At 42.3% G+C, this 27,501-nt stretch overlaps 1 protein-coding gene across 5 annotated transcripts in view; it reads left to right on the plus strand.

Annotated features, from left to right (window-relative positions):
- Positions 1-27,501, plus strand: part of Dcbld2 (discoidin, CUB and LCCL domain containing 2) — a 61,211-nt gene continuing 33,710 nt past the window's right edge. For 2 of the 5 annotated variants that reach the window (NM_028523.3, NM_001356484.1), the window contains exons 1-3: positions 1-417; positions 16,027-16,254; positions 24,792-24,929. In NM_028523.3, coding sequence (NP_082799.2) covers positions 222-417; positions 16,027-16,254; positions 24,792-24,929 — 562 coding nt within the window. In that variant the 5' untranslated portion in view covers positions 1-221. The remainder of the gene's footprint in view (positions 418-16,026; positions 16,255-24,791; positions 24,930-27,501) is intronic. The other 3 variants (XM_006522624.2, XM_030249295.1, XM_011246022.2) reach the window with 2 other exon arrangements.

Here is a 27,501-nt window from a genome sequence, read left to right on the forward strand (position 1 = left end):
GCGGGAGCGCGTTCCAGCTCGGGCCCCGGTGCTATCCTCCGATCCGCCGCGCTCCGGCCTGGGGTCTCGGGGCGGGAAGCTCGGTGAAGCGGGCGCGGGGAGCAGGGCGGAGGGGACGAGGCGCGCTGCGCTGCCGCCCGGTCCTCACCGGGTGCTGCGGGCCCCGGGCGCGCGGGGCTCCGCGGCGCGCGCACTATGCGGGCGGATTGCCGGCCGCCGCGATGGCGAGCCGGGCGCCGCTGAGAGCCGCGCGCAGCCCCCAGGGTCCCGGAGGCCCGGCCGCGCCCGCCGCCACCGGCCGGGCCGCGCTGCCCAGCGCCGGCTGCTGTCCCCTCCCTCCTGGCCGCAACTCCTCCTCCAGGCCTCGACTGCTCCTTCTGCTGCTCCTACTGCTCCAGGACGCTGGAGGCCAGCAAGGTGAGTGGTGGCCCGCACCGGTCGGCCTCCTGAGGCTCTTGGCTGTTGGAGGAACCTGCCGACGAACCCAGAGATGCAGAGACACCACACTGGCGAGGCTGATGTGGCGGGGACCGGGGCGGGGTGGTGGTGCCGCCCGGTGTCTCAAGTTTGTGTCGCTTTACTTTTCCGCAAAGCCATTCATTTCTGTGAAAGAGGGACGTATGAGACCCTGCCGTGGAGGCCTCCTTGCTGTCTCCTTCTGGACTGATGGACGGAGTCGGGAGCAAATTAAAAAGCATCTTGAGCTTATTAAAGACAGGCAGGGATTGCTGTTCTTAGGGATAGCGCCCAGGTTCTAACGCGAATGAAGCAAATTGCAGTGCTCTCTAGAGCCTTGCTTACGTTTGCAATTCGTTCTTCAGAGCACCTGCCCATTACTGAGGACCGTGGTTTGTAGATTGTCTTGATCAAACACAGAAGTGGCCCAGAGTAGCGGTCCACTACCAAAAGCGCAAACTTTCTCAGAAAGTGACAAAGCTTCTTTTCCTTCTACAATCCCATTCCAGAAGCGGGAACAACTGTTGGTTGATAAATCATCAACAATAGAAAGAGAATACAGGACTGAACTTTTTAGTGTTGCTGCTTTGGGCAGCGTACCACATTCTGTTTGGCTTTATTTCTTCCATGGCTTTTCTTGTTACTAATTGCTAGGGAGAGTTTCTTGAAATACGTTTTCCATTTCTCAGTTCAGCTTCCCACTGTGTGCACTTTTTGTCAGTAAGGAATATCTTCAAGGTCATGGGATTGTCTCTTGGGAAGGTGCAGCCTTGATGGACGTGTGAGAGGTAATCGCTAAGAGAAAAACGTAAACTGTCCTCTTTAATAGTCACATTTAAACTGAGCAACCTAAGGTTTAGAGGTCTAATAGGCAGATTTCAGTCAGCGCTTACTGTTTTAGAGTGTGGAAGCCTCTGAAGTTTTGGCATCTATGTGTGTGTTTTTCTTTCTCGTGGTGGGGAGACAGACTTATATGGCTACAGAAGCTTAGTGTGTGTGGGAGGCCCGGGACTAAGTGGTTTGTGTAAATCAGTGCATTTAACACACAGCTTGGTGAGTTAGTTATCCCGTTCCCAGCAGAGGGAAACCGATGCACAGGGAATACAGCATATTTTAATGTAGAAAGGAATATGACCATTTAAGCAGTCCACTGTGTTTGAACATTTCTAGATGGCTTACATCTAGAATTTCACGTCATGTTTAAAACAAATCTTCGAGTAACAGAGTCAGCTATATAGGACACCATTATCTTTTGGAGTAGTCATTCCCAGACTGATGTAACATGCAACATTATCTTATTTTAAATGATTTTTGAATCATTTTAGTCAGCATTGTAACAATATATTTCTTCTCCCATTGCCAAAAGATTCCAAAATAAATAGAAATAATTTTAGAGAGCATAAAAAGACATGATTTTTATTTCTTCAAAATCGGGTAGTTTTGTTTGTTTAATACCTTTGTATCAATTTTCTGTCTTGCTCATATGTGAATGCATGTCTCTTTCATAGACTAAGTAAATGAACCAGAAACACACAGTTTTACAAAGGGAAAGCATAATGTATTTATCAATTATTAAACACGAGTTACTAAGTTAGTAAATTAAGGACTAGTTTGGTGAGTATCTGAAAATTCAGAAATTGTATGAGATGAGAATTCCCTGATTTTTAAAAAATCTCTCCCTCTGAGGGCCCTAGTACTGCTTGCAGTGAAATTTCTTTGAAGTTAGTCTTAACTAAGATAACACATTCCTTCAGGGTCAGCTGACATTCCCTCACTCAGGATGTGAATCTCTTAAACACCTCTAGCGATTTTAATATGAGAATGCCCATGTGTTCCAAGGTGGACTTTGTACTCTCTTAAGAAGCCTTGGGAAGAAGTTTGGAAGGAATAATATAACCTTATCAGTTGTCTCTGAGTGATAGAACCTTTCCAAATGTCTGCTACTAGCATGTAGTTATAATGAAAAATAAACTGAAGAAAATAGGCTGGCTGAATCAGTCTTGCTCCCCACGGAGCCTACCCAGGTAGACACATATTCCGTGTCCATGGGAGTGCGTAAGTGGGTTTTTATCTTCCTGACACTGTTTTGAAATGATGCTCTCTCTTGCCTTTGTTCTACTTAAGGCCATACATAGCTCTTTCTCAGCAGATTTCCTGCCAAAAGTGATTTTTCTTTCTGCTTGGCTTAGAATAAAGTTCATCACGTTTTTGAAAACCTAATTCTTCACAATGATGTATCATAACTATCTAATATTCTTTAAATTATAAATAGACTTGGTTTACTTACATATATTTATAGTATAGACATTTTAGATGTAGCTTATATACATGAATTCTAAAATTCATGGTAAGTTCACCTTCAAATCTTTATATTAAGATCATTTTCAAAACCTTTTTTAAAAAATACATCTTTTTAATAAAACTGAAATTAGTAGAGCTTAGCCTGATTGCATATTTGCTGCTGTAATACATTTTCATAATAAGCAGCTAATACTCTACTGTGATAGAATTTCTATCTCCAGTTTACATTATGACTAGGAATTTGGGTCACCTCATCTCGGTAACTCAGCTTCCTCATTTATATTACAGATTTGTCTACCTTGTGGGCTAGAATGTGACTTGGAAATGATATGATACCAGAATATAATTAATTTTTAAAATCCATTAAGAGTGATTTGTTTGCAGCCATTCATATGGCATGTTGTCAAGGACATTGATTTTGCAATTTAATAACCTATGAAACAGGTCAGGTTGATTCTTTGAAAGAATCATTTCAGTTAAACGGTAATACTTGTAGTTTATGTGGAAAAGTTTTATTCTGGTAAGCAGTACCTTCATTGGCTTGTGTGATGCTAAGGAAGTCCAGAATTTAGAAACTGTCAGAAATGAAGAACTTCTTCCTCAGCAAAGAAACATTTATAATTATCCATACTAGGTAGATTTAGAATTTTCTGTCTTCTCTTGGTTTGACAAAACATGCCGCACAAGCCAGCTTGCCATCCTAGCTCTTGGCTGAAGCAGGGGAGTCAGGGCTTTCTGATTAGCTACCCCATCCATCTTGTGAGACCCTACCTCAAAAAGCTCTCAACCAACCACTCAACCAGTGGTTCTCAACCTGTGGCTCCCAGCCCCTTTGGGATTGAACAGCCCTTTCATGGGTTCACATATCAGATATCCTGCATATCAGACATGTACATTACTGTTCATCATAGCAACATTGGAGTGATGAAGTAGAAACAAAAATAATGTTATGGTTGGGGTCAGCACAGCATTAGGAACTGTTTTAAAGGGTCTCAGCATTGGGAAGGTTGGGAACCACTGTGCTAAACCAAAACAGGGCTCTTTTATGTAGCTCTAATCTGAGGCTGTCTGTCTGTCTGTCTGACTTTTCCTAATCATTCTCAGTTTAGGTCATCCCTCCAAATAACCAAGATATGGAAGTAGGTGCCCGATATTTGCATGTGTTTAATTCAGGTTCAACAGAGTAATTTATGTAGTTGTAGTCTAACGAGCAATATGAATATAAGACTGAAAATGGTGACCCTGGATTAAATACATACAAGTAGACAGTGGCTGTTTGGAAGGGTGTGGAATGCTGGCCTAGGATGAGGAGTGGTAGATAGTCCCACTGCCCAAATGTGACTGCTGAGACAGGAAGTGAGCCAGGCTAAGCAGTGTTTCTTGTGGGGTTCCTGCTTTGTTTGGTTTTGGATAACTTTCTCACAACTTTGCAGCCACAGCACTTCATATATATCCTAGAAAATATTTTACAGAAGATAGTGTTAATATAAAGCAAAAATCTCAGATGGTAACGATCCACAGATGTCTTTTATTTTATCAATTTTTCGTCCCCCCTTCTCTAGTCACATAGTTCCATAATTTTAACACAGGCAAACATATTTATAAATCACCAGCAAATTATAAAATGTAAAATTTTATCACAAGGAATTCACTTTTTATGAAGCTGTCACATCACTTAAGCTTGCATTTTCAGTATTTTCTTTTACATTTTATTAAATTTGTCATTCAGGAGAGAATGTTTAAGAAAGTATTTCACTTGAAAATGTTAGTTTAATAAAGTACATCATGATAACTTTCCAGGTCATTATTTGGACTAAATCAACATAATTCAAGAGCATGGGAAAGTATTCAGATAGGCTAGTTTTAATGAAAGCCAGTATATGGTGACTTCTATTCTCTGCAAGACTTTTGTTAAGTACCTTTAACTTTTGGGTTAAATTGTATTGTTTGGGATGTGTGAGGAGATACCAGTATTCTGTTGAATTTTCATCAAGAACTGGGAGTGGGGTAGCCACCCTGCACTCTCAGGAGAACATTCATGTGCCATTCAGTACAACCCTGTAACATTCAGAGGAGATAAAACATCACCTTGTCTTCAGACACTCCACAAACATTGAGTAAGTGATTATGTTCCACTGAGTGCCATGCACAGTGGTATGGATTACAGGAGACATTTTACAATGACTGGGGAAGCCGAGACTTTGCTGATACGTAGTTTTAGGTGGCTGGGCTTTGCAGGATTGGCAGATGTTTGAGAAGTGGTGATGGTAGACTCAACAGAAGGGAGTCAAAGGCCTACCCTCTTACACTGAGTAGCAAGCTTCGGCCAGTGCTCCGTGCCATCACTCCTTCCCGAGCACTGTGCCCTTTGTTTCTGCCTAGTCATTTGTCAGGTAGCAGTTGACTGGTTACTGTGAGCCAGCCCTGATCTAATGGAGTAGGATATTGCTCTCCATAGTGACCTCCCTAGCATCTGTCATCAGCTCCTGTATCACTTACAGGATGCTGTCCAAAAGCCTCTGTCTCTCTGTCTCTGTCTCTCTGTCTCTGTCTGTCTGTCTGTCTGTCTCTCTCTCTCTCACACACACACACACACACACACACTAGCCACACACTAGCGACTGGTTCTTTCTTTGGTCTTTGTTCTCACCCCATACAGCACCTGTCAACACTTTTAAGCAATTTCAGGACATTTTGTTTTAGTGTCTGTGCTGGTATCTTTATATAGCAATGTCCTGTACTTGGAGCCCCCGCCCTTACTTTTCTTCTCTTATTAATCATACTTGAAAAGCGCCAAGCATTGTCCTTAGGAAGAGTTGTGTAAGCATCTCCACCCACCCATATCCAGGTTGGACTTTCTGTGCTGGGTTGAGTGTTACATATTTTGCTGCTGCTAATATTTCCCCATGCTGTCTGCTATACTGAATGTTTGTATTAACCCCGTATCTGCTGCAGATCTGTTGTCCCAGCACATTATTTGGTGTCAGTCTTTCATGCTTTTGCCATTTGGCTCAGTCCCACGAGTAGCCATGAGTCCAGGATTTGGGCTCTTACCTCATTCCCCAAGGAATGGAGCCCTCTCCCAGGGCCTGGGAGTCTGTCGGTCTTTCCCAGGCCTACCCTCCCAGGAGTACCAGTTCCTTGCTATAGTGTCTCAGCTCTGGGAGTTCTCTCAAGCTGTAACTCTGACTATAGATTCCTTCTCTTGGATTGGCTGCTTTTAAGAACAGTGACAGCCCAAATCATTGGCAAAAAGTTGAGTGAACTCCTGTGTCCTTTCTTTCAGATTTGCACTTAAAGTTTGGTTCTAATAATTGCCACTACTCCCCCCAGCCCCGGACTAATTATGTCAAAATTTACCAGCCGCACAGATTTAAACCTGTCTTCTCAGGTCATTCAGTAAGTGAATTAGTATATGAAATTAGTCCAACTCTTCGAAACTCAGCAGTTAAAACCTCCCAAATTCAAATGTGTGAGACCCACTTTTCCATTCCCTAATCTTGGTTCCCACCTCATTTACTGTTCATAGAAGTTCTGCGTGGCTCAATGCGTCAAATTCTGCAAGTAGAAGACTCGGTTATCAAGGTAAAATTGGAGGATTAGTCTATAAGTGGCCACAGTGACTAACTAAGCCTTAGTTCTGCCATTCACTGACTCTGTAACTCTATGTGTCTCAGTTGTTCTTGAACTTCAGCCTCTACAGTCACAGTTGGATTATGGTTTATCTTGTCCTTTCTTGCTTGCCAGTGTTCACATTGTATCCTAGGAGCTCACTGTCTGGATGCGAGGGACAGCAAGGGTGGAGGCTAGGTTTTAGTCAGGACTCTTGGGATCCTAGAAACTGAAATCCAGGTCTGCTGAGTGTACAGTAGAACCTACTGGATTTTAGAATAGAGCTGTACCTTGCTAAGTCAAGGGAAAAGCCTGCAGTTGCTCTTCAGAAACCAAGGTTTCAGCTTCACTTTCCTCTCGCAGGTTTCTCTGTGTGGAAGGGGTCATGGCTGCAGGAAGTCCCCAAGACTTGAAGTGCTAAAGTGGAGTCACTCTGGGTTTTCCTTTTTGAGCAAAACATAGAAATTAGAGGGAAGAGTGAGTAGGCGGAGGGTGAGTCAGTGCCCACCCAGAACCAGGCAGCTGACCAGAGGGCATGAGGTCATATATATCTGTCCCTCAGTGCCCACCCATGGACCAGGCAGCTAAACAGAGGGCATGAGGTCATATACAACTGTCCCTCAGTGCCCACCCATGGACCAGGCAGCTAACCAGAGGGCATGAGGTCATATATAACTGTCCCTCAGTGCCCACCCATGGGCCAAGCAGCTGACCAGAGGGCATAGGGTCATATACAACTGTCCCTCAGTGCCCACCCATGGACCAGGGTACTATGTATTCCTGGCTGGCCTGATGTAAGCTATTTAGCTCAGGCCAGCTTTAGGCTCTATACAGGTCTCTGTCCCCGCCTTCTGTGCATGGTAACAAGTGCCACCGCACACAGCTAAGTTTTATTGAATCCACTCAATTGCCCTGAGAGCTGCAGGGTATAAATCCCATTTAGGTAGCTTACATAAAGTTGTGGGAAGTCTCAGAAGTTATCTGGGGTTTGCTTCTGAATTAAGCATGGTGTGTTAAAGACTGTTTTATTCTTGTCCGTGGCTGTCCATGTGAGTAGAGTGCATTGCCTGACACATAACCATGCTAAGCTGACATAAATCTGAGTAATTAAGCATATTAAAATATGAACAAGGAGTTCTTGGTACAACTCACCCTCCCTGGAAATACTTGCTGTATCTGTCCTGCTATAAACTGTATGGACAGGGCCCACCATGCCATGCAAAAGCTGTCCATTGTCAGCTTGCGTATATTGAATGTGAAATACTGTGGGACAGCTGAGCAGAAGTTGGTGATCTTATAATTAGATAATGGATTTTGAGGCTTAGGATAAAGATGAAGAGATCTAGAACTTTCCAAGTGGACAAGCTGCTCAGTTGGAGTAGAAATAATTAGTAAAGAGCAACTCTCAGGAATTTACTATCATCCTCATAAGACCAGAGACCATCTGGGCCTCTGAAGTTGCTATAAATTTCTAAAGTAATGAGGCATTGTTCTTCCTGTTAATTGGCTAGATTGTAGCCAAAGTATAAATGGGTCAACACAAAAGAAGACAAAAGGGGTTCAGATGTATTTTCAGTAGTGTTATTGTGATAATAGTCCCCACAAGTGTGTATTAAGAGCATGAGTGTGAATTCTGCCCTTGCTACCAGGTGTGCTCATACAATAAATCAGTGGATTCTTACCGTTGCCATTTTACAGAGAGCAAAACTGTAGCATAGCTAGAGCAGCTAACCTCAAGGTCACAGTGAGTCCTTGAGAATGGATATCTGAGCTTGCTATAGAATTCTCAATAGTTTAACCATGGTCCTGGGTAAAGTCTTTCTCTCTCTCTTTCTCTCTCTCTCTCTCTCTTTCTCTCTCTCTCTCTCTCTCTCTCTCTCTGTGTGTGTGTGTGTGTGTGTGGTGAAGATCTGCATTCCTTTTGAATTCAGATCTGTAAATTATTGCATGGGTCGGATAACCTATGGGGGCTTATGCCTGGAAAAGACTAATTCGTCTTCTCCTTATTTACCTGCAGCTCTTCATCTAGAGTGGGGCCCATGAGCTGTCCCTATGTACATTGGTATGTCATGTCAGCTGGTGTTGTCATTGTTCAAGTCTACTTTAGGTAATCATATTTTGGAGATTTAATGGGTGTGGTTTCACTAAACATATACACAAATGAGCAACACTAAGTGGACTCAGGAGGCTCTATTTGTTTATGCACATGTGATGCACACATACACACACAATCTGTAACTGATAACTAAAGAAGAGGTTATGGGGGCCTGGAGAGGTGACTCAGTGGATAAGAGCACTCACTGCTCTTCTAAAGGTCCTGAATTCAATTCCCAACACCCAGATGGCAGCTCACAACCGTCTGATACCATCTTCTGGTGTGCAGATGTACATGTAGAAAAATACCACTATATTTGTAAATTCCTAAATAAATGTTTAAAACTTGAATAAAACTAAGAGGAGGGACACAGAGGAGTTGGAGAGGAGAGAGGAGGATGTAAATACAGTACTCGTATGAAATTCCTACACATAAATACTAAAGATCACATGGAGGGGTGGGTTTAGGACAAGAGAATGATAGGACTGTTTAGTTTTCTAAAAATTTCCATTGACACTGCATCCATATCTGCCTTATATCTAGTATTAAGAAAATAAATAAGAGAAAGGGGCCACCAGGCAATAAAAAAGGAGGCACAGAGCCAATGTGAGAAGCCAGCACAGGGAGTGCGTCCACCTGCTGGCATTCTGGGAGAGGCAGCACTGTGCATATTAAGGAACAGTGTTTAGGAAATTGTATCTTATATCGTGGGTATCCTAGGTTTTGGGCTAGTATCCACTTATCAGTGAGTACATATTGTGTGAGTTCCTTTGTGATTGTGTTACCTCACTCAGGATGATGCTCTCCAGGTCCATCCATTTGGCTAGGAATTTCATAAATTCATTCTTTTTAATAGCTGAGTAGTACTCCATTGTGTAGATGTACCACATTTTCTGTATCCATTCCTCTGTTGAGGGGCATCTGGGTTCTTTCCAGTTTCTGGCTATTATAAATAAGGCTGCTATGAACATAGTGGAGCATGTGTCCTTCTTACCAGTTGGGGCTTCTTCTGGATATATGCCCAGGAGAGGTATTGCTGGATCCTCCGGTAGTACTATGTCCAATTTTCTGAGGAACCGCCAGACTGATTTCCAGAGTGGTTGTACAAGCCTGCAATCCCACCAACAATGGAGGAGTGTTCCTCTTTCTCCACATCCTCGCCAGCATCTGCTGTCACCTGAATTTTTGATCTTAGCCATTCTGACTGGTGTGAGGTGGAATCTCAGGGTTGTTTTGATTTGCATTTCCCTGATGATTAAGGATGTTGAACATTTTTTCAGGTGCTTCTCTGCCATTCGGTATTCCTCAGGTGAGAATTCTTTGTTCAGTTCTGAGCCCCATTTTTTAAGGGGGTTATTTGATTTTCTGAGGTCCACCTTCTTGAGTTCTTTATATATGTTGGATATTAGTCCCCTATCTGATTTAGGATAGGTAAAGATCCTTTCCCAGTCTGTTGGTGGTCTTTTTGTCTTATAGACAGTGTCTTTTGCCTTGCAGAAACTTTGGAGTTTCATTAGGTCCCATTTGTCAATTCTCGATCTTACAGCACAAGCCATTGCTGTTCTGTTCAGGAATTTTTCCCCTGTGCCCATATCTTCAAGGCTTTTCCCCACTTTCTCCTCTATAAGTTTCAGTGTCTCTGGTTTTATGTGAAGTTCCTTGATCCACTTAGATTTGACCTTAGTACAAGGAGATAAGTATGGATCGATTCGCATTCTTCTACATGATAACAACCAGTTGTGCCAGCACCAATTGTTGAAAATGCTGTCTTTCTTCCACTGGATGGTTTTGGCTCCCTTGTCGAAGATCAAGTGACCATAGGTGTGTGGGTTCATTTCTGGGTCTTCAATTCTATTCCATTGGTCCACTTGTCTGTCTCTATACCAGTACCATGCAGTTTTTATCACATGAAACTCAAGAAAAATGAAGACTGAAGTGTGGACACTATGCCCCTCCTTAGAAGTGGGAACAAAACACCCATGGAAGGAGTTACAGAAACAAAGTATGGAGCTGAGATGAAAGGATGGACCATGTAGAGACTGCCATATCCAGGGATCCACCCCATAATCAGCTTCCAAATGCTGACACCATTGCATACACTAGCAAGATTTTACTGAAAGGACCCAGATGTAGCTGTCTCTTGTGAGACTATGCCGGGGCCTAGCAAACACAGAAGTGGATGCTCACAGTCAGCTAATGGATGGATCACAGGGCTCCCAATGGAGGAGCTAGAGAAAGTACCCAAGGAGCTAAAGGGATCTTCAACCCTATAGGTGGAACAACATTATGAACTAACCAGTACCCCTGAGCTCTTGACTCTAGCTGCATATGTATCAAAAGATGGCCTAGTCGGCCATCACTGGAAAGAGAGGCCCATTGGACACGCAGACTTTGTGTGCCCCGGTACAGGGGAACGCCAGGGCCAAAGGGGGGGAGTGGGTGGGTAGGGGAGTGGGGGTGGGTGGGTAAGAGGGTCTTTTGGTATAGCATTGGAAATGTAAATGAGCTAAATACCTAATAAAAAATGGAAAAAAAAAAAAAACAAAAAAAAAAAAACAAAAAAAACAATTAGAGCATTTTAAGTATCTGGGAAAAAAAAAAAAAAAAGGAACAGTGACTGCCAGAGAGAGTGTGAAGATTGGCAGTGTGGGGAAGGGGTGATGGGAAGGAGAGAGATATGTGGCATGGCCATTAGCATCCAGTGATGTATTTGCCTAGACCCATAGAATGTGCAGGACCAAGAAGGGTGTAAACTGAGCTCTGAGAGGTGATGCATCTGTTGCGATCAGTCGGTTCTAAGCAGCCCTTCGTGATGACCCTACATGCTGAAGGTTAGAGCTGCTCTAGGAAAGAAGTCTACTTAAAAGTGTCACTGTGCTACGTGGAAGAGCTATCATGTGAGAACGACAAGCAAAAGGAAAGTACTCCACCAGCATTAACATCCGAGCTCACTTTCGGAACTCAGCACATTACCAGGGGCAAAGACCAGTAAGTGAAATGAAGTTATAGTTAAGGTTAGGCTTAGGAAACCTGGGAGTCTTAGGCTTGCCTCGCATTTCTAGTCTGAAAATTCACAGTGTGAGTAAAAACTGCACTGTAGGCAAATGAAACTGGATGAATCGCTTGCAGTTGTACCTTTTCTCTGTGAACTTTTCTCCTGCTCACTAAGTGCTGTGTGTTTTTCTAACCATCTAACGGGTGTGTTCCGAGGTATGACAAAAGCGATGCTTAGAGGCAGTTCAGTCGGACTCACCATTTCACTATACAACCAAAGTCCTTGAAAACTCTGGACAAGTTTCAGTGTAATGAAGTTCCACTGCTCTCCATTTGGGGCATATTTCTGCAGTTTTGCAGCATCTGTGTTTGCTGTGGTAAAAGAATACATAGGGCTCCTATTGTTAAAATTTGGCAACTATATTATTTATTAGTAACCGTATCACTAATGTGCAAGGGTGGCTGGACCATCACAGCACACACTTGTCTAAAAACCATACCTGGTTTGGAGTTTGGATAAAACAGCTTGAAATAAACTGTATTCCTAGTTGGATTATTTCACAGACATTTGAATATGTTCAATGTTTTCCTTGGGGAAACTCTTAAAAAATCGAAACAAAAGAAATTCATTCAGTTATTTTCCTGGAACAGTATCAAAATTTGTTATCTGGCTTAACACGTCTGACGGTGCGCTCTTCCGAGGAAGTGAATACATGTTCTCTAAGTAATCCCAGGGGACGCCTGCATCGGCAGGGCAGTCAGATCAAGTTCCAGTGTTCTTCCCCTGACAGAAGTACATTCAAGATGAAAAGTGCACAATAACGGCATCTACCCTTTCTGGTCAGTTATAGTCTCGAGGAGACCATCAGGGAAGGAGAAGGAAGTTGGTGGTGATGGCGTTGATGGTGGAGTTTGCCCAAATTGTAGTGCTGTAGGGTTGAGAGTGTTGTCTGGTTATCTTTCTGTGGTGGTACTTATACCTCATCCGTTCTGTCATGTACGCAAACATGAGTAAGAGAGGGTAGTGTGTCCTAGGCACAGAACACCACTGCTATCAGAATACACTAGTCTCCAAACCTGGGGACAGTACATCATTAAAAACAAAGGGTTCACTTGCTTCAGATACTGAGAAGTGGGAGATAGGACTCTCCACACGCTAGCTGTACCCTGAGTGAGTTGAGCCACACTGTCCTTTGGCCAGATAAGCCCATCGAGGAACTAAGACACTGGTTTTCTAGCCTTGGTCCTAAGTCATACTCTTGAATCTCAGTCTACTCACACTTCAGGCCATTCATTCTCTGGTCCATGCTGAGAGGCTTGGGTAGCACTCCAGCCTCTGCCTCAGCTGTCTGGAACAGCCCTCTGCCTCCATTAGAGATGACTGAAAACAGGCTGTGCTGCCTGGGACCCTCTGCTGCTGGCAGCAAGTTAGATGGCTTTGATAATTGTCTAGGGCTTGGTTCCACTTTTAAATGTTTTTACTTTAGTTTTAACACTCATAAAAATAATCAGGAAATCATTGCTTCTTCTGAAGTGAAAGCAAGGACCTGGTTTTTCCTTGTCTTGAATTTAACACGGGGCCTTTCAGTGGTGGGAAGCGTTTTCCACTCTGCAGGTGTGGACCTTTCAGTAGTGGTCCTCAACCTTCCTAATGCTGGGACCTTTTAATACAGTTTCTCCTGTTGTAGCAATTCCCCCCAACCATAAAATTATTTTTGTTGCTATTTCATAACTGCAATGTTGCTACTGTTCTGAATCATAACATAAATATCTAGTATTTCCGATGGTCTTAGGTGACCCCTGTGAAGGGGTTATTCAGCTCTGAGGGGGTTGTGACCCACAGAGTAGGTCAAAGATCGTTTAGCAGGTCAGGAGTCTGTGTGCCAGCATGTCACAATATAAATGTATTTCTTCATTGAAGGCAACAGGAAAACAGATAGCTGCTGGCCTAGTAGATATGGGTACTGTGCCTGGTGACCCCTTCGAACTGAGCTGTTTGGACACATAGGTGATGGCAAATTCTGTCTAGTTGGGTTATTTATCACTCCTTGAAATGTAAAACATTCGAGAATGTTCACTGCAGCAGACTGGAGACATCCTTTTAACTGGGGCTTCTGGTGCACATCATCTGCCTGGAGAGGAGGGAGCGCTGAGCTCCAGCGCATATTTTAGAGCATTCTTGGCACGCTGCTGTAGACTCGTTGGCTATGCCCTCCCTCCCCCGACACAAGAGTTTGAAAAAAGTCAGCTCTGTTTTAATTGCTTTCATCCTCACCACGCATGTGGAAGGCCTGTTTCCATCAATTATTAGGTATTTTGTTAACTTTAAACCATTGTTAATGGTGGCGAAAACTAGAAACAGTTTCTATACTTTACTGAAAGTTGTCCTCTTTGGTAACATTGATTTTAAAATAACAATCTCAAGTTGACTGATGTCTGCAGAGGAATCGTGAGGTCACATGTGAGTCACATGTGAGTGGCGTGAGGTATGTCGCAGTCACATGTGAGTGGCGTGAGGTGTGTCGCAGTCACATGTGAGTGGCGTGAGGTGTGTCACAGTCACATGTGAGTGGTGTGAGGTGTGTCGCAGTCACATGTGAGTGGCGTGAGGTGTGTCGCAGTCACATGTGAGTGGCGTGAGGTGTGTCACAGTCACATGTGAGTGGCGTGAGGTGTGTCGCAGTCACATGTGAGTGGCGTGAGGTGTGTTGCAGTCACGTGTGAGTTGTCAGCAGGTGACCTGTGACTTTGAGAATTCCATTACACTTCCAAGGTTCTGCATATCAAAAATAGCATAATCTGAAATGTTTAATTATCTATCAAAGAATTGTTTCTTAAATATTGGAACACTTCTAGGAATCACAAGCTAGTTTCAAATGTTAGATACTATTTTAGGGTAGTTGTTTTTGCCTCTGGAAGGGAAAATGTTAATGATTGTTGAAAAGGGACTTGTATTTCAGTTGCTTATTTTCACACTGGAGGTTTTTATAGCCTTATGATTTTACTCTAGGTTAGATCCAAGAGGGACAGAGAGAGGCAGCGAGAGGGAATTTTATGGTAGCTTTGGAAGGAAATGGTATTTTTTTATTATGTAAGAGCCTGTTTTACTGTAAAATCAGTGGGTGTATTTCACACCCACATTTACTTCATTCTCTCCATATTTTTTATATTATTAACCCACTATGCCTAGTTCTCGTGCATGAATGAAATCAGGGGTCGGAAATAAAGTATAGTGTTGACTGAAAGCTAAACTTTATATGAGAAGTGTTTGTTCAGAAAGCAGAATTTATAGTATCCAACTCAAAAGTAGAGCAGCATGTAGTACTAACGTGGGTCAGAGAGTAAAACCCCAGCCGAAGCCACTGCTGCTTCAGGACCGTCAAGGGCTGCGTGGGGACTGTTGCTGCATTGTGGACATGAAACTGCCTTTTGGTAAATTGAAGTTACTCTATTGCTGTCAGTGACTGCATACTTCCTTGCCCCACCTCTTACCAGCCCTATACTACTAAGCTGTTGTAACGTTTAATTTGTTCTAGTGAATGAAATGCATAGTACATTGTTAGGTAATAACATGAGGGGAATTCTGTTACCACCATCCATGCCTGTAATGATTAAGTTAAACCCACAAGTGTCAATTTTAATGTTTTCTATAAGTTCTATACTATTCCAAAAGATGATAATGAGTAGTTCTTTTAAAGGCGGAAACCCCATTATTTAAAACGGGATGTATTTATCATCCTATTAAAAAGAGACTCACTGAATCTCGTTGTTACTGAATGTTGAACATTACCTTGGGAGCAACAGCTGAATCTTCTAAATGTACATTTTGTTAATGACTTCTATACTCAGTTAAAAATCATCTGTGAGAAAGTTAAGATGCAAACAATATGCTGTTACTAAAACTTGATACTCAGTTGCTGAAGAAATTTCTGAAACAAAGTTATCCTGCTGTTAAGATATTAAAGTCATTTCTGCAGTCAGCCATTGACTTTGTGTCTCTTCCTTTTCATTATGAGAGGGAAATTTGGGAGGAGAAGTCACACAGCCCAATTTCAATGGAATATAGAAGGAAACCTCACCAAATCTAGCTGTAGTCCCTTGTCTGAAGATGGCCAGTTGTCTAGGACATCTTGGCATGCATTAGTGTTTTCTCAAAATCCTGCCCCTGCTCATAGAGACTTTAGCAGCTGGCCACATTGTGTTTACTTTGACTGGTTACTGTAAATACATGGTGATAGTCTCTTAACAATAGGATTTATTTCAGTATGTCTTTAAGTACTGCATAACTGTATGTTCACATGGAAAGTCTTTTGAACTTATAAGTTATAGTACTTTGAATTGTGTTCGTCATTGTTGATTTTGACTTGCCTTCTCTTGGCTCCTTCTCTCCATCTTGAGTAGATGTGCTAAGAACCGTGTTGTCTGCTGTGTTCTTTGAAAAGGAAGAACTGCCTCTGTCAATATGTGCTGTCCTCCTGCACTGCTATAGGTCTGTGTATTGACGCTGATTACATGCAAGCTTGAGGAGGGAGAACCATCCATTTGGAGTTTTGTTTTTGTATTTTTAGGTGATGGATGTGGACACACTGTACTAGGCCCTGAGAGTGGAACCCTTACATCCATCAACTACCCACATACCTATCCTAACAGCACTGTGTGTGAATGGGAGATTCGAGTCAGGACGGGAGAAAGGATTCGCATCAAATTCGGTGACTTTGACATTGAAGATTCTGATTATTGTCACCTTAATTACCTGAAAATCTTTAATGGAATTGGAGTCAGCAGAACGGAAATAGGTAAGGCATTAATGCATGTTATCTATTGTTTCCTTAAGTTTTAAAACTGAAGCGGTTTTTGTTACTTAATACTAACTAACTGGCACATAAAACATTGTAGACAATATAGAAATCTCAAATTGAATCTTCTTTTGTGAAGAGGGGATGCTAGTCTTATTAGCACATGGTTACCCTCGTACAAGATGCACATGGTACCCTCGTGTAAGACACACTTGGTTACTTTCCTGCAGGATGCCACTGTACTGCTTCTAAGAAGGTAGATTTTATGTTCCCTTTGATCGTTTTATTTATAGTCAAGAGGATTCGGATATAAGTGATGCATGGTCAGGACACAGTGTAGCATACTGATCATGGGTTTGGAATCCAAACTGCTCGGATTAAAGCCTAAATCTGCCATTAGCCTGCTGTGATCTGTTGGGAGCACGTGACCACTGTTTTCTCAGTTGTGTGTGTGTGTGTATGTGTGTGTGTGTGTGTGTGTGTGTGTGTGTGTGAAGAGCCTGGAACAGCGTGTGATTGCAGAGTAGGTGCAAAGAACAGAATGGTGACTGTATTCCTAGTGTAAGAGCAGAGGTTCTCAGTTAGAACCGTGTAACAGACACCTGGGAGACTTACACACTATAGACCTGCTTTCCATCCAGATCCAACAGATTGAACTTGATTGTGTGAGACAGAAGCCTTGGAGTTATAAAAGGTTTCCAGGAAAATCTACTTTGCCTCCAAGATTTAGACGCTTTGGCTTAGAGATCACTGCCATTCTGTTACAAAAGGCTGAAACCTGTAAAGGTTTTAGTGAACTGATACAAAGTAAAGACCACTCGACTTCTCTGAGTTTATTTGGAAGCATATATTGGGATCAACATTTAACATTTTTCAGAATTACAGTAGGAATGTGCTGTTATGTCCAGCTATGGTCACCCTCTGACTCCTCCATCCCTAGCTGAGTCTTTCATCCTAGCCCATTTCCTGCTGCTGATTGATAGCCTCTGAGTTCGCAGGAATTTTTGGTTACCCTGGTAGCTTGAGTAGCTCCTCCATACCTTCACCATACAATGTTGGGTGAGATTGTCAGAACTTATGCCTCTGGAGAGTGTGGCCACCGTGGACCTGTAGCACTGGTGGGAGATGTGTAGATAGCGCTTCCGAGGGCTCTCAGGAGGACTCTGTGAGTGTAACTGAGACAGCAGTGAAAACGAACACACAGAAGATGGAAAATAAAGTATATGTGCCCATAAGGACTAAGTTAAAACTAAAATAGGAGAAGCTCTGTCAAAACAAGTGGTCTCATTTCGTCCACATATTATAATGTGTCAGAGGTAGGAGGAGAATGCGAAGGAGAAGGCGCCGAAAGCTATGACTAGGTCCTGGTTACTCGGATTGAGAATTGAGGATGGCTAATTTTAAAGACATTTTAAATTTTAATTTTGCTTGCTTTTTCAATTTTTTATGTTTTTAATAAGGTCTTTATTGAATAGAGTTCCATCACGCCCCCCTCACATTTCTTCCAGCCCTTCCCATGCACCCCACTCTCAAGTTGATAGCCTCTTTTTCTTTAAGCATGTGTGTATGTGTGTGCATAAGTACATATAAATACAGCCTGCTGGGTCTGGGGGATGTTGTTTGTGTGTATATAACTACAGAGCTGACCACTCTGCCTTGGAAGCCCAATAAGGGGACTTCCTGAGAGTTAGTCATTTTTCTTCTCTCAGCAGCCACTAGTAGCCTGTTAGTTTCTGTCTGGGGTGGGACCCCTGAAAATGTTCTCCCCTTCTACATTAGAATATCCCTTGCTATTGCCATGGTTCTGGTCCTGTTTATGTGGCCATTTCTAGGAGAGGCTGTTTCACTGCGTACTTCCTGCTCTTCCAGCTGTTAGAATCTTTCTGCCCCTCTTTGGTCCCTTGTCTGCGTGGAATGGGTCTCTAGTCGCAGGTGGGCAAGGAGTGGGTGGCGATTGACAGACAGACTCGATACAAGGGAGTGTGGATCTGAATGTAATTTGTCAAATCAAGCATCAAACTTTTTATACAGAAGAAAATAGGGAAGTTGGGTGACACACCGGCAAGGTACAAAAAGGTTACTGGATTCTTACACAAAACAGAGGAATGCAAACACAGCAGAACGGGCAGGAACCAACTGGGATAAAATTCAATGTTAACAACTGGGATCAAAAACAGCTCCACCTAAGGTCCACTTAATCTTAGAAGCCAGGGGCAAGGGCTTCGTGCCCTTGCCATAGTTCCTACTCTAGTCCGCCTTCCCCCTAAGCCATTGTAAATACTCATGTATGGGTGTAACTCAGCTATCTATAGTTCTAAGTATCTACTCTGGTTCCACTTTAGGTCACAAACTTCCTTCTTTCTAGGTAATGGTAAATTTCTGTGTAGGGCAGTGACTTAGCTATCCATGCCCAAGGTCGGATCAAGGACTGCCTAGAATCTAACTTAGCTATATGTCAAAATATCAATCCTTAGGAGCACTTGTAATAAAGCAATATTAAGGGAAAGCACACAGATCCGCTCACCAACTAAAGCAAGGACATTGGAGCATTCATTATACAGGATGCCACGGTTCCAGGAGACTAAGTTTCCATGAACTTTTCGCCTCGGGACAGCGCCCAGGTTTTCGCGGCCTGTCGCGCTTGTCACTACTGGAGTAGATATAGCACCTCTTCTGCAATGCAACCTGAACCATAAGTGCAGGAGCTGTGATATCCAGTGGGACTGGACTCCCCATGATCTGTTCATGTCTGCATTGTGGCCACTTGTGCTTTTCTGTGATGGTATCCATTTTCTGTAGAGAGACTTCTTTGAAAGGGTTGGAAGGCACACCTAGGTGTAAGGATAAAATTTAGAATGTCGTCAGGAACTGTGCTTGTCTAGCTGAGTGGCAGTAGTACATTGTCTTCTAAGCTCCTTGCACTCACTAGTTCGCTGGGAAGCTGATCAGGTTTCCCTCCTGTGCTGTGGGCTATAAGTTCAATTAGACTCACAGGCACGCAAGTGCTATCTGTTCCATCTTTATGCATTTCTTGCCATGCTTGCAAAATTGTCAAGGTTCATGGGTGTTGCAACAGGGTAGGGCAATTTATTTGCTCTCATCCATTGACAGGTTACATAGTATTTTCTGGGACCATGGGCACTACATCACAGAAAGAAAGCTCAAAGGTCAAATCCGGTTTGAATTATCCAAGTCCTGGGTCCTAGGTGTATGGTGTTTGAAAGATATTTTTAAGCTTATTAAAGAAATTTAGGAGGCATTGGTCATTCACTGATAATAAAGAATGATTGTTTTAGGAGTGAAAATGGTTTTAAAGTATTTCTTTAAGAAAGAGGGTAAGAAAAGGATAAGCCAAAGGGGTCATGTAGGAGCTAACATTCTAATATTTGAGTGTTTCCAGGATAACGTTTTTAATAAGTTAGTGAATTCTGTATTTGGGCAATGAACCATGGCCTTGTGACCAGGGAAGAACAACAGAGGCCCGGGACACGTTGGGGGCATGGGTTTGACATTGCTCTGTCTAGCCAGCATCCAGGACCTCCTTGTGGAAGTCCTTCCCACCAGCCATGAGCCTGCCCAGGTTTCAGTCTTCTACTTTTAAAGGCATGGAATCATACTTAACCCTGCTGGCATGTGTTAAGTGTTTAATGGTCTCCTTTTAATCGCTTAAAGTGTTTAATAGCCACCTTTTATTTCCCATTTTTTCTGCTTTTTCCTCCCCTCCTCTATCCTTTGCACAATGTACAAAGTTCCAGGAAGGCCAAAGGACCAAGTACTGATGGCCCGTGCTGAAGCTCAGCTTTTGTGCCACATTGCCTCCTCATGCATGTGTCATAGAACACCTGCACCTGTCACTACTGACACACATCCGTGTTAATGGTAGGGATGTGTTTCCTGACACATCGCAGGGAAGTGAAATGCTTTCAAAATAGGCATTTAACATTCTGGCCGGTGCCTCTCTGCACTGGATTATAAAAAGAAAGACAAGCATAAGGGCTTCCAGACTCCAATGATGTAGGTTCTGAGTTCTTTATCTTCTCTAGTCTTGACTCACTGCCCCTTCAGAACAGAGGCAGGCTCAAATACACCCCATCCATTTTAGTATTGAAACTTAGGTTTGGGGTTTTATAAGTGTTAAATTTATTTTCCCTAAGAAGTAGTAGTCTGGAGTAATCAGTTAGAGGAAACAAATAGAATGGCTTCTAGAGGAAGGATGTTTTAAGTCCTGAACTCATTAGGATGTGTTTAACTGACAAGGGATCGGTTTACGCTGCAGCTGGACAGCGACCTCTTGTTCTCTTTATGTCTGTCTGTTAGCAACCTTGTTGTTTATAGCTGACTTCTGAGCTGCTAAACTGTAAAGACGGTTTTGGAATAAGTCTCTGTAGTACTACCATGAATAGAAACATTGGTGCACAAGTGCCATGCTTAATGATAGAGTCTAAAACAGCTCTCCAGATCTGCAGTCTGTCCCCACTGACGCAGACTGTGTTGGAATAAGGGGAAAAGAGTCTTGACTTATATATACATATATATGTTAGTCCTTAATGTAAGGCACAGAATTTTTAAATTTATCTTGCCCAGATTTTACAATTCATTATTTCTTCAAGAAATCTTTTGTTCTTTTAGTATACAATAAAATTAGAAATCAGACTCATTTTTTTTTTTTTTTTTTTTTTTTAGTTCAGGAATGGTGGGCTGCCATATCCTCTGCACACAGACTCATACATTGATGTGCAGCTATGCATCGAGCCACAGTGCATGCATGCATAAGTAATTGTATGCATACATGTTTTTATATTTAGTGGTATTTATTTAAGATGTTGAGTTCATACTGATATTTTAACTGTTATCTAATACTCATTATATGATTCATTTAATTCTTTTCTGTGTTGTGTTAGTTATGGTTTCCATTGCTGTGAAGAAACACCATAACCAAGGCAGCGATTACAAAGGACATTAAATTGGGGCTGGCTTACAGGGTCAGAGGTTCAGTCCATTAACATCAAGGTGGGAGCATGGCAGCATCCACACAGGCATGGCACTGGAGAAGGGGCTGAGTTCTACGTCTTGTTCAGAAGGGAACCAGGTGAAGACTATAATTTAGGCAGCTAGAAGAAGATCTCAAAGCCCACTCCAACAGTAGCACACCTGCTCCAACAAGGCCACACCTCCTAATCGTGCCATTCCCTGGGCCAAGCATATCCACGCCACCACATGCGCGTGCTCTAAGTCACTTCTCTCTTAGTGAGATATCTAGCTCTCATTGTAGTTAACCCTGAAGAGCTGTGCAATGAGCTTACAAAAGCAAAGATCTCGTGCTGCTCTAAGTGAGTTCCTGGATTGTAGGCGGTTGGTTGGCCATGCCTGCAGGAGCCTGTTACTTAAAATTATTTGTCTGGGTCTTCACCTGAGGGAACGCCTCTACACTGTTACAACCAACCAACCTTCCCTTCTCTTCCAGACCTTCCCTGTGCTTATGTCATCCATTTGAGGTACAGTTGGTTCATTTGTGGGTCTTCTTAGGAGTGATTTAAAGTTTTGATATTTCGCATAAAAGTTTATTTTTCGAGAAAAGCTTTGAGAGAGCTTTCTTGGCGTGCCGTGCATGCTGCCCTGTTGCTTGGCAACAGGACTGGTTTTACAAGTGCGACCCTCTGCTTTTTAGACAACAGTGGTTGGCATAGGGACTATCCTTACACTATCCTACGCTATCCTTACAAAGCTGTGAGCTTTAGAAGAGCCAGGATCTTTTAACAACACCCTTTTAGAAGATTTTATCAAGACATTTAAATAGAATATGAAGTTTACTTTTAGCCAGACAGAAGTTTGTTGGTTTTCTGGAAGGTAGCTCGTTTTTTTTTGTTTGTTTGTTTGATCTTTTGAGGCAGGGCCTCATAGTGTAGCACAGGCTAGCCTCAGGCTTCGAATAAGTTTCCTGTCTCAGCATCCTGAGTACTAGCTACAGGCATGTGCCACCAAACTGGCCTTCAGAAAATAATTTTTAAAAATAATTACACTTATTTGTGTATATGTCTGTGAATGCATGTGCATATCAGAGGAGGACTTGTAAGAACTGGTTTTCTTTTTCAACCATGTGAATCTGTAGGACCTATCATACCTCTTAAGTCTCTCTTAGAGAAGTCTCTCTTCTTGTGGAAGTATCACAAGGGTGGGGGAAGGTCTACTCAGAAGAGTGACAGGGCAAATCAGTCATACTAAGTGGATACTTTGATCCCTCCGGATGCTGTAATCTTTGTATTAGGATGCTTTGGTCTGCCATGCTAGCACTCCTGCATGCCTCAGTCAGCTGCAATCCCAAGAGAGAATATTTCTGGGGCCAGTTATACTTACAACCAAAGACTTTAAAACCAGCTGCATTCCTTCCCTATGTTTTACATAAGTGAAGAATTTTAAAGTTTCAGATGTTTTGTTGGTTTGATTAAGGTAGCGCTGTTTTTATACTGAGGATACCATACTGAGTGGAGTTGGCTTGGGTGGTACTCTTAAAGAGCCAGCACTGGAGAACTTAACATGTGTTAGAATGATGTTTGTTGCAGTGTTAGCATTATATACTATGTAGAAAACTTAGAAGTGAGTCCAACTTCACACTAAAAATGATGAAGTTCTTCCTGTGGTGTGACCAGGTTTGGGTAACTGCTAGCCGTCCACTCTGGACTCAGCACGCGTTTCTATACCCAGGAGAGTTCGGGGTCATTTGTTGATAATGCTTGGATTTCTGGACATATCTAGGGGCTTCAGTGACTGCAGTGAGTGCTGAGTTGTACCTCACTCCACTGCAGTGTTCTCTAATTTTATTGGTATCACTGTCTAGGATGTGTGCTGAGGCTGCCTTATAATTCGCTTTGTGTCTCCATGATGGCTCACGCTGTGCATGGTCACGTTTATGAACCAGTTGAATGCTTTCTCTTGTGAAGAGTGTTGATTTTTCTGTACTTTTTCTATTGGTTAATTCCCCACCTCTTTTTTTTCCCAGAATCTCACTATGTTGCTGAGGCTGGCCTTGAACTCATGGCCTCAAATGATTCTCTTGCTTCAGCTGCAGACATGTGTCCCAGTGCCTGGCTCTTCTGTTTTTGTTTGTATCTTTATTCATTTGTAGGAGTTCTGTAAATATAGTCAGTCCAGTTATGAGTTCCTTTTGGACTTGTAGATTGCAAATATTCCTGTCATTCTATTGGCTATCTTTGCACTCCCTTACTGGTATATTTTGATATTCTTCAGAACTTGGAACTTCTAGAGAGTTGAGAAATGACTACCTGATGTTTAAGCCTATAGTACACTTCTTACACTAACATAAAGATAACACACACATTCTCTCTCATGCCCCATCTTTTTTCTTCCACATATTACTCCCTCATTAGGAAGGGGGCTAATGATACTTTGGAGCAGATCTATAGTGTCCAGTGCTCTCTTCCTCCCACAGCAGCAGCCTTTGGCTTTTCCCATCAACAGCCTCACCCCTGTCTAAATTAGCAAATATTCTGGCTCATTTTCGGAATACTCTGTGGGTGTATTTCTTTTCTCCTGCATAGATAACTGTTTATAAATTGCCAAGTTGTTTCAGAATTGTCTGTTTTATTTCTGCCATTAATTTGTAAAGGTTCTAATTTCTCCACACCCTTCCTGATACTTAATAAACTGTTCTGTTGACTACAGCTTGGGATGTGTAATGATATATCATCATGGTTTTAATATCATTTCTCCAGTGATGAATGATATCATGTGAAATGCACATTATTCTTATTCAAATGATGATGTCGCAACAGTTTGAAACAATTTCTAGGACTCTCTGTTCCAGATTTACTGGTTCCATTACAAGCCACATAAGGAAATCCTTTTTAATCACCTATTGGTGGCTATTTTGTGTCAATAATTTCCTTCTCTCTTCTATCTTAGTTCACTTAGATTTGCTCTAAGTGTATATATTGTTATACATATGTGTTACACATTGAATACATGCACCTGAGTTTCAGGTCAAGGCTATGGGCAGACGTTAAGTACTGAGTCTCTGGTTCATAGCTGAGGCCATGCGAGTCCACCTGATCACCGAAACATCAAGAAAGATCTGATAATACCTAGAAATAAAACTGCATAGCTTCAGCTTGAGGACATTTTGAGGAATGTGCTGAGGTGAAACTAGGAGGCCCCGAGGGAACCCTGTATAAACACTGCTGACCAATCTCTTATTTGCTGCTACCACCCTGTCTGCAATGCCTAGTTCTAAAGCTATTTCATCATGGTTTGGTAAAGCATATCTGTCTTTTACAGAAATTAAATCTCTGTAAGTTTAGTTAAAAATCTTTAGGGCTTTTGTTTTGTTTTGTTTTGAATCAGTTAAATAGTTATTACTTGGCATTCAGTTTTTCCTCCATAATAATTTGATTTTTAACCTAAGTTTACTTATTTCTTTCTATTAATTTAGCAACTGGTTTATTGTATTACGTTGTTATGTGCATTACAAATACTGACCTTATGAGAGTCATACTAAATGCATGCTTTTCTTTCATTCCTAGGCAAATACTGTGGTCTGGGTTTACAAATGAATCAGTCAATTGAGTCCAAAGGCAGTGAAGTCACAGTGCTGTTCATGAGTGGAACCCATGCTGCTGGGCGAGGATTTTTGGCTTCATACTCAGTTATAGATAAAGAAGGTAATTTTCACTTTATACTATAGTCCCACATTGTGTCATTTCTGACAGCAAGAAGGAAATGATTCAAATGCCCGCCATCTGACATTGGAGTAGAACAGGAAGCCTGAGCATCTCATAATGCACACACGCCAGGAAGATCTGGGTCTGCACTGAAACGTGACTGTATGGATGGTTATAAAAAGTCCTTGAACTTTCTTTTCCTTAGTAGAAGAAATATTGGTTTTTTATTTCTGTGAGATTAGAACACAAACTGTCTTAATTTTAACAGAAATCTGTAAAACATTGAGGTAAACTGTATCAACTTAAAGGTTTACTATCTACAAGATACAATTTCACAATTCTGTATAAAAGGCCATATTGTTGCTTACAAAGACTCAGCTCTCATATCAGCAAGAGCGTCCTAAGAAATGCTGAGGCCGGACATAACAAGGTCTTTTCTCATTGTTCATGTTTAGGATCTAAAGGGGATGAGGGGTTAAAGTCAAGGATATTACATAGAATAGAATCCAGAATGTATTTGGTCTCTAACAGAAAACACTGCAGTGGCTTGTGTTTCATCTTCATTATTAGAGGCACTGAAGAAGGCAGCTCAGAAGCGGTGTCATTGGAAGGACTATGGAAACAGCCATTTGCATTAGAAAATAGATGGTTATTCCTATGTTCAACAGTAAATATTCTAAGTTGGCCATTTAAATTTAAAAATTAACTTTAACTTCATGCTTTTTAAATGAAAAAAGTTCAAGAGCCTCCCAAAGATGAGACCGTTGAGCTCTGGGAACTGGTACGGGTAAATCAAGCTGGCTGTCTTAAGATCTCTGGCATTCTTGGTAATGCCACAGAGTCAGCACACTGAAGACTTACAAATCTCTATTCCAAACTAGAGATAGGCTCCTTAGGAACTTGATACTAACACTTCCCAAGGGGACAATCTTGAGAAACCCCATTTCCCAATTGACATCTGAAAGCATGGAGTTTTGTATGTCCTGTCCCGTTCATCAAACATAGTTTAATTTGACTGAAGTCAGTTGGCAAAAACATATTTGAGGGAACACTGGCTGAATTTCTTATTACTTCTTGGGTGGCCTCTCAGTCACATTTTTTTTTCTAGGAACTCACTTTACTCAGAGGCTGTTTGGCTTTGGTTAAGATCTCAGTTTGTTTCCATCCAGGAAACTGAGCTGCCACTAAATTCCGTAAATACATAGAAGGATCATCGCTACTTGTCCCTAGCTAAGGAGTCTAGTTGAAATTTAGAGTAACAGAATAAAATGTGTATGTGTGAACAGTCTTGCTTCAGCAGCTGCTTGGTTTCTCATAGACTCTCACAAAGATTGCTAATGTATGTCTTATGGTTTATATGTATATATACTATATATGCATACTATATAGTATGTATAGAGTCACAGTTTTGTGTAAGATAGGGTGACTTCATTATTTTGTATCAGAACACACGCAAAGTTATGGTCTCTTACATTTTGTGCTTTAGACTTGGTAGAGTGACTTGACCAGGTTTGTGTGTGTGTGTGTGTGTGTGTGTGTGTGCTAGATACTCTTCCAAGAATTAAAAGGTCATGTGATACAAACATTAGAGTGATGTCAATTTTTAAAGACATGGACAGATTAACTTTCTACAAGAACACACTTCAGAGAATTAGAATTTGTTGTCTTTGTGCTTTAAGTTATAATGAGAGATTTTGCTGATGGCAAATCTCTCTTGAAGGGGCCCAGAATTGTCGATGCCCATGTCATTCTGGGGTCTTTCCCTAGCATCCCCTTCCACTTTTGTTTCTTGTTTTTAAAACATCATGGGGTGTTTCCCTCTTTCCTGTTCTTGTTTTTAATTATCAGTGAGCAGTAGTTACCAGGCTTTTTCTCCTTTTTCCTCCTTTTACACCAAAGAGAGTGTCTTGCATCTACTGTGGGACAGTGCTCCCTGGTCACTGCAGGCAAACAGAATAACAGCAGAAAGGGGGCGCCACAAAGCCTTAGGGCGGTCCGAGGAGTTACCTTTCCTTTGCTGTGCTAAAAATGCCACGGCCAAAGACAGGAGACAGGGTGTGTTGGGCTTACATTTCCGGAAGGACAGGAACAAGAGTCCATGATGGCAGAGCAGAGGCAGGGCAGCTGGAACAGGAAGCTGAGAATTTGCGTCCCCCACTCGCTGGCGGAGAGCGTGGTTTATTTTAGCTCATAACTCCAAGTTGCTGCAGGCAAGAAACCGAGAGAAAAGTCAAAATAGTTCTCAAAGCCAGACTCCAGTGACGTGCCTCCTCCACCAAGGCCACACCCCTAAAGCCTCCCTGAACAGCATCTCCAACCGGAGACCAAGTATCGCAGTGCCCAAGATATCCTGTTCAAATCACCACAGCCTCTCTGCTGTGAACTGGCAGAATCACATCACATCCCAACTGGAATTTCTGAAAAGATGTGTGTGAGCCCTTGAGGTATCCGGAACATAGGAGCAAGAACTAAGGAGGTTCTCCACAGAGAAGGGCTCCTGAGTTGCTGCTGGTCTCAGTAAGAGTCAGAGCTAGCCTCTCAGAGTTCATAACTCTGTAACTCAGATCTCTCA

Source organism: Mus musculus, chromosome 16, assembly GCF_000001635.26.
Source record: "Mus musculus strain C57BL/6J chromosome 16, GRCm38.p6 C57BL/6J".
NCBI lineage: Eukaryota > Metazoa > Chordata > Mammalia > Rodentia > Muridae > Mus > Mus musculus.